The sequence below is a fragment of the Podarcis pityusensis genome, assembly GCF_964106645.2.
Source record: "Podarcis pityusensis genome assembly, chromosome: 18".
NCBI classification, from domain to species: Eukaryota; Metazoa; Chordata; class Lepidosauria; order Squamata; family Lacertidae; genus Podarcis; species Podarcis pityusensis.
In genome coordinates this window covers 10,011,101-10,024,686 of record NC_138043.1, presented here as the reverse complement: position 1 = coordinate 10,024,686, position 13,586 = coordinate 10,011,101, and the positions used below count along the sequence as shown (strand labels likewise).

Sequence of the window (13,586 nt, the reverse complement as noted above, 5' to 3'; positions counted from 1 at the left end):
CCCTTCGGGAGCGCCATGGCGGAAGCCGAGCGGGCGAACCATAGAGGTGGCTCGTCTCGGGGGAGAATGCTTAGAAACGCCCAACCGGACGTGACGTCCGCTCCCTCTCCTTCCCTCGCTCTCTATGGGCAAGGAGGACCCGCCGCCTCAACTCGCGGAGCTATAGGAGGACGTGGAACGGCGTGGCGCGGCGCGGTGACGCAAGCGCGCCGGAGGAGAAAGGGGGCGTGGCGCGAGCGCTCCCTCAGCTGACCGCCGGCCATTTTGTCGCCGCTCCGGCTCTTTCCCGCCGCCGCCGCCGCCGCCGCCGCCCCGCGAAGCCCCCTCAGAGCAGCGCCGGCGGGGCCCGCCAGGGAGAGCGAGCGCCAGGGGCGGGAAGGAGGCATGTGAGGCGCCTTCGCCCGCCGCCTTCGCCCACCTCCGCCTCTTCCCCCCCCCCCGCTCGCCCCTCACCGCCGCCGCCATGGCGCTGAAGATGGTGAAAGGCAGCATCGACCGCATGTTCGACAAGAACCTCCAGGACCTGGTGCGCGGCATCCGCAACCACAAGGAGGACGAGGTGAGGCGGGCGCTAGTCCTCATGGAGGAAGCCCGGATGCTCAGGCTCCCCGTCCGCCCCTCGTGACGCTTCCCTTCGAGGCGCTAGTCCTCGTGATTCCCGCACAAGGGGAAGAAGGGGTTGGGGGGAACGAATCGGGTGGGTCCTCGGAACTACAACTCCCACCACCCTGCTGACTAGGGTGGGAGTTGTAGTCTGCAGGCGCAAGTTGGGAGGAAGGCTCAAGGCGCTAGTCCTCGTGATTCCTGGGTTGGGAGCTCCCCTCCGTTGGGGCGGAATGAGGGTGTCCCTGCAGGGTTTGGGAGGACAGGCCTCTCTCGCCCAGCCCTACCTGGCGTGGCCGGGAATCGAACCCAGGACCTCCTGCAAGCAGAGCATCTGCGCTGCCACTGAGCTGGGGCCCTGCCCCTAAAGGCGTCCAGCCCTCCAGTTGCAGACAAAAAGGCTGCTTGAAACATGAATTTTAGGGCAGTGTTCGAAATTAGCCTGCTTTTGCCAGGCTCTTTTTGCTACTGGCGCAGGGTCCAGTTAGGACAACGCGGAGGTTTCTGGGGAAAACCACAGTTTAAAAACCTCTGCTTTAGTCCAGAGCTATTTTCGTTTCCACTCTGTGCGTTTCTCTTCCTTGCATACTGGGACAAGTGAATTGTTGTAAGAGCAAGCTGCAAGCCAAGCAATGTAGCTGAGATTGTAGAATTGTAGGGTTGGAAGAGATCCCAAGGATCATTTAGCCCCAACTCCCTGGCAAACAAGACATTCTGTTGTAGCGACTGCAACATAAATTCAACTTATCATTGGGCGCCTAGCTTATATATCTCAGTTTCTAACACTGAACCTAGGCAGCTTGGTGATACAGAGTTGGACCATAGGTCTACCTGACTGACAGGAGCTCTTCAGGATTTGTGATCCACAGGAGTGCGTAGGTGTTCACTGCACCGCACCCAAGTGTTCTGAAGAGCAAAGCGGAATTTCCTTTCTCTAGCTTTCAGCAGGGGGCACTCTCAGTTTCCACAAAGACCACATAAGTGGGGGATAGGAACACCTGGTGCAGGGCATCCAGTACTAGAAACTTAGATATATAATCCAAGCACCAAATGGCTCCTTCGACCAGGGTTACAGTCACCAAAATGGAATGCCTAGTTGCCATTTTTGGACCAGACAGCTCAGAAGTCGTATATTTTTCAATGCGACTTTTTGGTTCCTGAAATTCATTCTGATTGAGCAGATAGGTAGAATTCTATAGGATGTGTTGCTAGTGTGCGAAAACAGTCCGGACCCAAGGATACCCAGGCATTCACCTCCAGATGGCGGAGACGTCAGCATCTTAACTTGGTTGCAAGTGGACAGTAGCCAGGTGCAAAATGCGCCTGGTGCCTGGCGAATTTCAAAAGTTGGAGGTATCCTCAGCCACCAGGAGGCTGAGCTGAGGTTGGTGTTAAGGTTCTAGTCCTTTGTGTGTGGGGGGGGGTGTCTCCAAGCTTCAAAATCGCTCTCAACGAGATGGTTCATGGTGGTGGGGGAAAAACAAATTTTGCATGTACGCTGTAAGAAGTGGGGTCCCCCAAGGAAACAAGTTTGAGGGGGACATAACTTCATGGGGCGTGTCTCTGTTTATCACCATCAATATTTATATTTACCCTGAAGCAATATGTCAGTGATGGAGAACCTCTGGCCCTCCAGATGTTGCTGGACTGCAACACCTATCAGTTGCAGCCAGTGATCAGAGACAGTGGGAGCTCTGGCTAAAAATGATCTGGAGCGATATAGGTTCCCCCTTCAGTCCAGGGCTTAAGGCAGGCCTGGAAGACCTGTGGCCTTCCAGGAGCTGTTCAACTCCCATCAGCCATTATGGTCAGGGTTGATGGGAGTTGGAGTCAGACAACAGCATCTGAAGGAACGCAAGTTCCCCATTCCTCTGCCAGAACCTAAGAATAGAGAGGCAATTATGAATGCTTATGTACATCTGGAAGATCTCCCAGTGTCCCAGTTATCTACAGTTATACCGACTGCTGCTCTTCAGGGTTTTAGATGGGGAAGCTGGGTCCAAGTTTTGTAGGACTATAACTTCCATGATCCTTGGCCATTGTGGCAGAGGGGTGCCGGGAATTATGGCAAACCTGGTTGGCTGCAGGCTCCCCATACCCACCCAAACTAAAGATGGCAGAGGACCCCCCCAGGACCTTCTGCAATCAAAGCATGTGCTCTACCACTGAAGCACCGCCCTTTCCCCATGACCGATCTCGCCATACTTTCACTTTGCAAGAAAGCTTGGCATGTCTGTCAGCTGATGAGAGTAAGAACCAAGCAAATGCCTTTCGATTGCAGACCTGAAAGAGGAACTGCCACAGAATATCTGCAAGAAAATGGGTGGGTTGGGTGAAGGAAGTTGCAGGAATCACAGAACTGTAGAGATGTAGAATTGGAAGGGATCCCAATGGTCATCTAGTCCAACCCCCCTGCAATGCAGGAATCTCAGCTAAAGCATCCATGTCAATTGGCCATTTAGCTTCTGTTTAAAAACCCCCAAGGAAAGGGAGTTTAGTTGGAATCTCCTTTCTTGTAACTTGAAGCCATGAGTTCAGGTCTTACCCTCCAGAGCAGGAGAAAACAAGCTGGCTCCATCTTCCATGTGACAGCCCTTAAGATATTTGAAGATGTCTATCACATCTCCTCTCAGTCTCCTCTCTTCCAGGCTAAACATCCCCAGCTCCTTCAACTGTTCCTCATAAGGGCAGCATCAGGCAGAGCCACAGTGGGGCGACTGGCCCCCTGCTCACCTGCCTCTAGACACGGGTCCAGCTTGTCAAAGGACTCGGGGTGGCAGACTGGGCAATGAGCCTCAGCAAGGCCTGGAAGAGATTCACATATGGAAGGGGAGACACCAGGGAGACACCAGGGTAAGAATATTTGCAAGCGGGGAAGCTGAAAGAGTGCCACCCGTTTTCAGAATTGTAGCAAAACAGCGTTGTCTCCGAGGACTCTGCCATGATGAAATAAATTTTAGTTTTCAAAGTGATTCTTGCATTGCAACATCTTTTCTCTCCCCCTTACCTTGAGATCCCATTTGCTGACTAACTTTCAGGTGAAACCCTTGTCAATGCCTGATAAAAGTTCCAGGCTGCTCCTCAACTGAGAGAGTCTCCCACTTTCAACCCTCCCTTTTGATCATACCAGTTTCGTCCTATCTAGACCCATTTGGGGAGCTCTCTGACTCAGAAGAGGGAGCCACTCACTATAAGAGAGCCTTTCTGGAAATCTCATTGTGTTTCTTTGGAGAGCTTTGCGGCGCTGGCCTTGAAGTGTTTGTGATGTGGTCAGAGAGTTAAAACAAGTGTCCATTGTGTGAAGGCACAGAGATAACAGATGGTTTTTTATCAGGAAGGAGGTGGCGGTCTGTAAATATATTGCTTTTTCTTCTTTTAGCTGCCCTTGACTAGATCGGGTGGTGGGTGGGGAGCTGGTCTGCAACCCCTTAAGAAGCATACCTTTGCTATCAACATACAATTTTGAATGCAGTTCGTAGCCTGAGCAGCCCAGCTCGCTTGTAAATAATCATGCACTTACTGCAAATTGGTATGTGTGGCTGGGGGAGAGATTCAGGGAAGTAACCAAGAACCTCCGCGCCTTTCACTTAGTTCTCCTTTCCTCATTCCTGAAATGAGATTGTGAGCTCCAGAGCAGCATGTGCCATTTTAACTTTGTTTACAGTGCTTGGGTGCTAAATATTGGAGGAATTTTTATTACACACCTGCAGATAGAAAGAGGGTGTGTGGTTTTTTCAGGCCATGAATGGCCAAACATTGGTATGGCCTGCACTAGGGTACTTGTGTGTCCAGGTCTGGGGTAGGCTATATAAAGAACATAAGATGTTGGATTGGGCAAGTGGCCCGACTAGTCCCGCACAGCGTTCAGAATTTGCCAGGTGCATTGTGCACCTGCTAATGGCCACTTGCAACCAACTGAAGCTGCCAGGATGGCGCCTGACGTCTCCACCATCTGGAGGGGCACACCTGGGGATCCTTGGAAGTTGACTGTTTTCCCACACTAGGAATGCATCCTTCAGAATTCTATCCATTATATTTTATCTACACAGTCGGAATGAAGCAGGAACCACAAAGTCATATACACAACTTTTGAGCCATCTGGCACCAAAATGGCAGCTAGGCATTGAATTTTGGTGACTGTAACCCTGGTCTAAGGAGCCATTTGGTACCTAGCTTATACAAATATCTGTGTTTCTAACATTGCTCATTTGGGGGGGGGGGTTTAGAGTGAAATCGGAAAAAGCAGCACCTACAAAAGGACACGCATCGTTGCATCTCCTTGCATGTGCGGAAAGCAATCTGCTGGTGTTAAAAAGTCAACAATATTGGGAGCCTGGCGAGAGGGTGAGGTGTCTGTTTGGGGAGCGCTTTTAAGGACTCCAGGGATGATATGGCACTTCTCATGGTGCTGAGCCACCCGAGTGCTTCTGCTCAGGAAATTAGTCATCCCCTCCTTTAAAAAAAATAAAAGTATTCATGTTGACCGAAGGATTGGTTCCCAGTAGCAGATAGCAGAAGGCCTGCTCTCTTGTGAGCTTTTAACTTCTGGACACGTCATGCTAGTCCATTGGGAAGCCTCCTGAAATGGTTTGTTGCTCCTCTCTCCCCCCCATCTCCCAAATTCCTGCCAATGAAGAGCAGCCGCTGGCTCAGTTTCATAGCAGAAACGCCAGGAAGGACTTTGCTGTGCTGGCCAATGGGACAAGTGGGTTCTGGATGCAGAAGCTAGCCTCCTGGGGGGGGGAATAAGCTTGACTCTAGCAGTTTGAAGCTGCAGAATGAGCTGTGTTGGGTGTGTTGGAGGCCCCCTGTAGGATTGACCAATCACAAAGTGCACCTTATGTGAAACCTCTTATAGTTGCAGAAACGTAGCATTATAAAAATGGCTATACATTATTCCTGCATTGCAGGGATGACCCTTGGGGTCCCTTCCAACTCTACAATTCTATAATTCTAAGACATGTTCCCATGCTCAAGCTGTGTGCCCAGTGTAGTCTTCCCTTGCAGTGTATGTCTAGCTTACCTGAACCAATGGAGATTCTGACTCAATGCTAGGAAGCACTTTCTGGCAGTAAGAGCTGTTTGGCAGTGGCACGCACTCCCTTGGAAAGTGGACTCTCCTTCCTTGGAGGCTTTAAACAGAGGTTGGTTGGTTGGATGCCTGTCCGTCAGGGATTTTAAAGCTGTGATTCCTGCATTGCAGGGGGCTGGACTTGATGGCCCTTGGAGGTCCTTCCAACACTCTTATGATTCTATGTAGGCTTGTGTTCCTTTGGGGTCATGGTGGTCATCACAGCACTTCATGCCTTAGGTGCATCTAGCCTTCACTGTCAACCATCTTGGGTTGGCCAACCATCCCAATATATCAGCTAGGTGCCAAACAGCTCCTTAAACCAAGGTTACAGTCACCAAAACAGAATGTCTAGTTGCCATTTGAGAGCAAGACGGATCTAAAGTCTTATTTTTCAAATGACAGACTGACTGTGATTGATTCTCAGCTAAATATCTGGCTAGTTCAGAAACTTCTGGGTCAGCGCCATTGGTGAATGGCGGAGTTCCTCCGACCGGAGGAACGGGCTCCATGGAAACTGGGTCTTCCCGCCGCGGCGAAGGTGGGGACCCGCTAGAAATCCCAGGCGGAGGAAGCCTGGGAACGTGGGGTTCGGCAGGGCACCAGAAGCGCCCCCCTACTCGCGGGGAATCCCATCTAGGGGCTCTGGAGTGAAGTGGGGTGAGAAGCGCGGTGCTACGAACTGACTGCTACTTTCACGGAGTGAAGCCGCACAGCCATTGCCAGAGAGCGCTGACTTTTTCCTGTGGACAATTGGACTTAAAACAAGTACCCGTGAGTAGAAACAGAAAATTGGATCAAGAAATTGTTTAATTTGGTATCGAAGCGGGAAGGTGCAAACAGGAAGTCCGCCTTCCGCTTTTTGTATATAGACTAAAGCAAAAATTTTGCAAGCTAAAGCCGGGAAGCTGTCAAAAAAGACTAAATTTCCTTCATTCAGAATCACTGAAACCCCCCTTGGAAGCAGGAGAAAAGGGGGGCGGACTCTGTTTAACCCTAGCAGGAGAGGGAGTGAAGAAGGATAAGTTTCCACCGTCTCTAACCTGGGAACGGGGAGTCAGAGACAGAAACTGTTGGAGAGGTTCATTGACTGTGAACGTAATACTTTGACAGATAGCTAATGAAGAGAAACAAGTTGATTCTAATGTTGCCTTTTGCATTTTAAAGAAACAAAATACCTGAAAAACATCTGAAATATCTGAAAAATGAAAGTAACTTTCCTTTGTCTTCAAAAAAAAAAAAAAAAGGGGATACAAATAGATTGTCTCCTCTAGAGGGAGCTTGCTAAATTGTTGCTGTAGTATATTTGAGACCCAACATCTGTGAGATTAAGACCGTGGGAACAGTCTTTTCTGACCTTGAACAAAGATGAGCTGGGAGGAAGACTGGGTGCTTGCTTTATGCAAGACAAATGCTTTGCTGGAACAGATGCATGAGAAGATGGACTTGATGAATGAGAAAATGGATTTGACTGTTGTGGTTAATAACTGTGGACAAACAGGGAACATTGATACAGAAATCATTCAGGAACCAACCTATGAATCTGTACTGACTGGGCAAGTGCAGATGACAATGGAGGAGGATGCGGCTGCACCTCAAAGTACAAATGGAGAGACCCGAGGCCCTACAGGAGCATAAGCCGCTGTTATTGAAGATTGAAGTTGGAGTGGGCCAAGGGGAGTCTGGAGATGAGGAGGTTCCTAGCTTTGGAGAGATCTTGAAATTTGATTTTAAATGCATTTTGGATTATATCGAGGACTGTGGGGAGTGGGACTGTGGGGAATGGGCGAGCTAGATGATGGGTGATGGAGACAATTTTGGGTTGGAATCCCCCAGAGACCTACTCCTCAATGAGAAAGGAAAGAAACTAAGACAGAGACCAACAAAAGACAAGGAAAAGGGCAAGCACAAACAAGATGAAGAAGAATTGCAGAAGGGACATGAAAGAGACTTAAGGGCCTCGGACATAAGGCATCCAGGTTGATGGACTAGATGGAATGGACAGTAAGGACTGACACGACACGAGACCAGGAAGAAGAGACGCTGGGTGATGATTGGAAGAGAATTTATAATGGGAATTTTTTAATTTAGAATCAGCTTAATGAATATTAGGGAAAATGTGGGAATGAAACTATACGACTCTAGCAGAAATGATATCAGGAGCTATGTATATTTGAAAACTAAGATTTAAGTCTTAAGGTACTTAGGGGTAAGATAAGGTTAAATAAATTAAGGTAATTTGAATAACAGAACATGGGGAAAGATGGAAAGGATTTGTTGAGTTAATTATTAGGTTAAATTGTTAAGATAAATTTTATAACAAAAATTGAGAAAGATGGAAAGAATTTGCTGAAATAATTACTAAACTAGAATACAAAAAGGGAGGTGTGAGGAGGTCAATGAAACAAGCAAATGGAAATTATGGATATGCAATTTGGGATTTGTGTTTTTTTTTTCTTTTTTTTCTTTTTTACTTTCTTTTCCTGTATTGTCGTATTGGTTTTTATATTTTGTGCTTTTCTCTTTTTTATTTTCTTTTTTTTTGTATTGTAGTGTTTTTTGTTTTTTATTTTTCTTGTAATCCTGAAATTACCAATAAATATTATTAAAAAAAAAAAATCTGGCTAGTTCAGAGGACAACCTTGAGCTCGGTTAAGAGCTTTGAGAACTTGAAAGAAGGAAAGTCACTTGATCCAGGGACAGTCCAGATACCCACAATCCACTCATTGCAATTAGGACACAAGATTAAAGAGGGCCGTCGACCGCGCCCTGTGCAAAGAGCAAGAATAGACTTCCCTGTCTCTGATTCCTGTTGAAAGTGCTGGCAGGAGGTTGGCCTGGTAGCCTCTAAAATGTTCTTGCTCCATTCTGTGGTTTATGTTCCTCCGCTAGCTGGCTTGAGATTTGCCTCCTGTCCACACCCACGGAGCTCTTTTAGCAGCCTCTCCTTGCAAAGATTTGATGCAAGCCCAACATGCTCCCAGTCACAGGATTTTGTCCCATCGTGGGAGCCAGGCGAGGCCATTATTGAAAACGGCTGCTCAAGGCAAGCAGCACCGAGGTCAGCCGCCTTCAAGGAGTTGCTAAATGTCAAGGGAAAGGTAGAGAGTCCTCATGTTAAGCCAACACATTTCAGAATTCTGGAAAAGGAGCGCTGGACCCGCTGAACACATACTCTGAATATGGCGCATCTGAGACTCAGACCCCCAACAGCTTCGGTTGAGGTCAGTGGGGTAAAAAACGGACTCCTGCCTGAGTCCCTGGAGAGCTGCTGCTGGTCAGAATAGAGAATTATGAGCTAGATGAACCTGGTATAAATACAGCCGCTTCCCAGAAACACGCTCCCCCCCCCCTTCTTTTCTGCTTTTCCCATTTCAGTTTGGCCACCTTACACCCAGAAGGACTGAAGCAGGAGTTGACTGACCTCACGCCCTCCAGCTCCCAACATCCATCATCCCTGACCGTTGGCTGTGGGGCTTGTATTCAATCCATGTCTGGAGGGGCACTGATATAATATACTGCCTACAATCAGAGATGCCCACCCACTGGTCCTCTGTAGGAAACAGCATGCTCACTTGACAGCTTCTTAATCTCTGCATGGGGAGAGATCTTGTTTGAATCAGAGACAGAGCAGGAGTTACCTGCCCCAGCCCCAGGGAGGCTGTATGGCCAGATCAGTAAATCATACAGAAGTGCAGCAGGCAGCCTCAGGGTTTTTTTGGGGGGAATCCAATTCCACATGGCATTGTGTGTGGGAGCAACTGCTTTCAGGGTTTTGCATTCAAAGCTTCCATTTTTATATACATTAAAACGTAAGGATGTCCATCACGCGACCCCCCTTGGGAGGACTTGTAGTGCCACGTCATAACTCTGGATTTGCCTGAAGAAATGCGGCTTCGGAAGGTGAAAAATGAGCTTTGTAGTTGCATGGTGCAAGAAGGGGAAGCGCTGGAAGGTGGATGTGGAGGATGGCAAATTGGTTGGTGAGCAGAGCAAGCAGGGGCACAGAAGAGGGTCTGAATTAGTTATCTCTGCCCTCCATGTGGCAAGGCAGTCCCCCAACTCCCATCAGCCCAAGCGGCCACCGTGGCCCCATGGTCAGGTAACAGATACCAAAAGCAGCAACAGATTGACCTCCTGCTTTATGCACAATTTTTAAAAAGTCTGGATAATGGAGCAGAAAACCCAGTTAAGATGCAACTAAGGCGATAACTCTTCCATTGAGCTGTCAGGGTCCCATAAGTCAGAGCTGAATTATTCTCTCCCCCCTGCCCCCCCCAATCGCTTGTCGGCTGTGCAATGGATCTCTGAACACATTGTTAACTTGCTCTAAATATTTGATGGCCATGTCGCGGCAGGAAAAGACAGATGTCATGGAATCCATCTGGCACGTATCTAATTTCCCAGGCCCCACTGCTCACTTGTGGGGAGCAGAGTGGGAAGTGTCCGTCATCCAAGGTACCTAGGGACAAAAATGTGGCAGGTTAAAAATTTGGTAACTGCTGAAGACAAGAGACAGGAGAAACCAATCGTCTCGCAGTGTTTATTAAAAGCCACAGTAGATTTCATACATTTCATGGGCTGTTCCTTTACACCCCAGATGCCCCCCCCCCCGGCTGGGATGTTTCATTGAAATATGATGATGCTTCTCGCTTGACTGGATGAAGGATAAAGAACGTGTATGTGTGTGTGTGTTAGGAAACTGGACAAAAGCATACGGATAGAATTTACATCAGTTGCCCCGCCCACTTTTAGTAGCGTTGGTCATGCAAATGAGGTCGTCAAACTTGGGTCTTTTTAATCAAGGGGGGAAAAAAATTGAGGACACCAGAAGGATACAGAGCCCACATTCACATGATGTCCTGGTTGTTTTCCGCTTGGACTACTGCAATGTTCTCTGTGTGGGGCTGCCTTTGAAGGTGACTCAGAAACTACAACTAATGCAGAGTGTGACAGCTAGACTGGGGACTGGGAGTGGCTGCCGGGACCATATAACACTGGTCCCGAAAGACCTGCATTGGCTCCCAGTACATTTCCGAGCACAATTCAAAGTGTTGGTGCTGACCTTTAAAACCCTAAACAGCCTGGGCCCTGTATACCTGAAGGAGTATCTCCACCCCATTGTTCAGCCTGGACAGTGAGGTCCTCTTCTGAGGGTCTTATGGCAGTTCCCTCCCTGCGAGAAGTGAGGTTACAGGGAACCAGACAGAGGGCCTTCTCGGTGGTGGCACCCGCCCTGTGGAACGCCCTCCCATCAGATGTCAAGGAAATAAATAACTACAGTCATACCTTGGTTGTCAAATGCCTTAGTACTCTTCCATTTTGGCTCCTGAACGTTGCAAACCCGGAAGTGAGTTTTTGGAAGCCGAGTGTCCAACGTGGCTTACGCAGCTTTCGATTTGAGTGCAGGAACATCCTGCAGCCAATCAGAAGCCGTGCCTTGCTTGTTGAACATTTTTGGAAGTCAAACAGACTTCTGGGACAGATTCCGTTCGAAAACCAAGGTACGACTGTATCTGACTTCTAGAAGACATCAGAAGGCAGCCCTGTATAGGGAAGTTTTTTCAATGTTTGATGTTTTAGTACATTTTTATATATGTTGGAAGCTGCCCAGAGTAGGGCTTCCAACAGCCGGATGGGTGGGATACAAGTAATAAAATGATGTTGATGATGAAATCAGGACCCCACAAAACCTTCCCTTGCGGTGCGGGCTTCAGCATCATGGCAGGATCCATATACACAGAGGGCGATATTTTGACTCCCTAAATTATTTCCGCTTCTCTTCTGTCTCCCATTCCCTCCCCTCCCAAATCGCACTTTGCTTTAAGATGCGAAGCTGGCTTTTAGCAAGCTTAATTAACGAAGTCTAAATCAGTAACTGTGCAACACCTTTGGAGAGGGAACGTTAATTGCCTTTTGCATCCAGATCTGCTAGTGACCCACAAAGGGGAGGGGTGCCTAACATTTATATCATGTCAGCGGTGTGACCTGCCTATCCCCAGCTCCAGGTAGAGCTAGGTGTGTCCTCTTGAAGCCCTGGATAGCTGCTGCCGGTCAGTGCAGACAGTACTATGACGGATTGACCAGTTTGGCATAAGGCAGCGTCCTTTGTTTGACATGCGCGCTTGGGGAGGCCAGACAAAACCTTCTGTGCCTAAGAACGAAATGTGTGCTGGGTACTGGATCTTTGGGGACAATCTTGACTGAGCAGGAGATTTCCAGTGACTTAACCCACAATTCCTTCCTCTCCATCCCTCCAGGCAAAGTACATCTCTCAGTGCATCGATGAGATCAAGCAGGAACTGAAGCAGGATAACATTGCCGTGAAAGCCAATGCCGTCTGCAAGCTCACCTACGTAAGTGTCTCCCTCACCTGTGGGTCAGGTTTCTGCCATGCGGCCTGCGGGGCAGGCAAGTGAGCCTCTTCCGCGAGGAGCCTCCCAAGGCGAGGCGGCCCTCTTCGTTTCCGACTGCATCCCATAATTCTGTCTCCCCATAGTAGAGGTGAGGAGTAAACAGAAGAAGTTCAGAATTTCCCAGTTGGATCAGGCCAGTGGCGCTTCTGGTTCTCAAAAGACGCCAACCAGATGCTCACAAGCAGGATCTGAACACAGCAGCACTTTCCCCTCCAGCAAGTGGTATCTGCTGCCTCCAGCTGCGGAACATACACTGTGTTCCTGTATCAGTGTTACTTCCATGGAACGTGAGGTGGTGTCAGATCGCAAACTTCACAACTCTTTAAAATCTTAATATATACAGTGCCAAAATAAAAATGACATTGTATGAGATTTGCATTGAATGAGGTCATTACAAGCATGTTATATATAATTTAAGAGTTCCTTTTCGGGCCAACCATGAAACAGATCGAAATCCGGGTATCTCATTGTTGCACTTGTCATTTTCATTTTGTCATTGTATGTATTACCGTATTTACTCAAACCTAATGCTCACCTTTTTTGGCCAAATTACGTTGTGAAAATTAAGGTGCACATTAGATTCGATGGATGGCGCATTGTTGTTGTTGTTTAGTCGTTTAGTCGTGTCCGACTCTTCGTGACCCCCTGGACCAGAGCACACCAGGCACTCCTGTCTTCCACTGCCCCCCGCAGTTTGGTCAAACTCATGCTGGCAGCTTCGAGAACACTATCCAACCATCTCGTCCTCTGTCGTCCCCTTCTCCTTGTGCCCTCCATCTTTCCCAACATCAGGGTCTTAAATATGGCAATTAAGATTTCATGTATTAGAGATTGTTGAAATGCCGCACGTTACTGTTAATGAATTTGCGTAAACTAAATACAGAATTGTCAAGTTTTTTATTTATCTCTCTGTATCCCTTGGGCGTGGCATTGAGCTTGGCAGGGGTGTCAAATTGGGCAGGTGTAAGAAACCTCAGGCCTGTGTGCACGCAGGCTGAATATGGCCCTGCAGTCCTCTCCATCTGGCTGTCCATAGGCGTCTGGACGCAGAGGATTGGTGGGAGGAAAAAATTCCTGCATTGCAGGGGGTTGGACTAGATGACCCTTGGGGTCCCTTCCAACTCTACAGTTCTACGATCCTGTGATCCTGTACCATCAACTACTTTTGGCCTAGGGCAAAAGCATCTTGGGCGCCACATACAAAGGCAAGAGGCCTTTTCTCCTGCTAATCATTATAATGTTCCATCCTTGCTGTCCCAAGACTCACACTCTGGCCTTTGTTCCTCCTCCCCTCACAGTTGCAAATGCTGGGCTACGACATCAGCTGGGCAGCCTTCAACATCATCGAAGTCATGAGCGCCTCAAAGTACACCTTCAAAGTAAGTGGCCTGCGTGGGAACCTGGGCTGCCGGGGGGAAAGGCGCTAGGGGGTTCCTGGCAGCTGCCAAGGAAACATATTTCCTCTAAAACGGAGGTTCCCAATCCTATTTGGCCTG

The 13,586-nt window shown here is 48.6% G+C and overlaps 1 protein-coding gene across 3 annotated transcripts in view; it reads left to right on the top strand.

Moving 5' to 3' along the window:
* The first annotated feature begins 313 nt into the window (after positions 1–313).
* AP3D1 (adaptor related protein complex 3 subunit delta 1) overlaps positions 314–13,586 on the top strand; it is a 51,641-nt gene continuing 38,368 nt past the window's right edge. Inside the window, exons 1-3 of one of the 3 annotated variants that reach the window (XM_080988758.1) lie at positions 314–559; positions 11,935–12,030; positions 13,389–13,469. In XM_080988758.1, the coding sequence (XP_080844884.1) occupies positions 464–559; positions 11,935–12,030; positions 13,389–13,469 (273 nt within the window). In that variant the 5' untranslated portion in view covers positions 314–463. The remainder of the gene's footprint in view (positions 560–11,934; positions 12,031–13,388; positions 13,470–13,586) is intronic. The other 2 variants (XM_080988757.1, XM_080988759.1) reach the window with 2 other exon arrangements.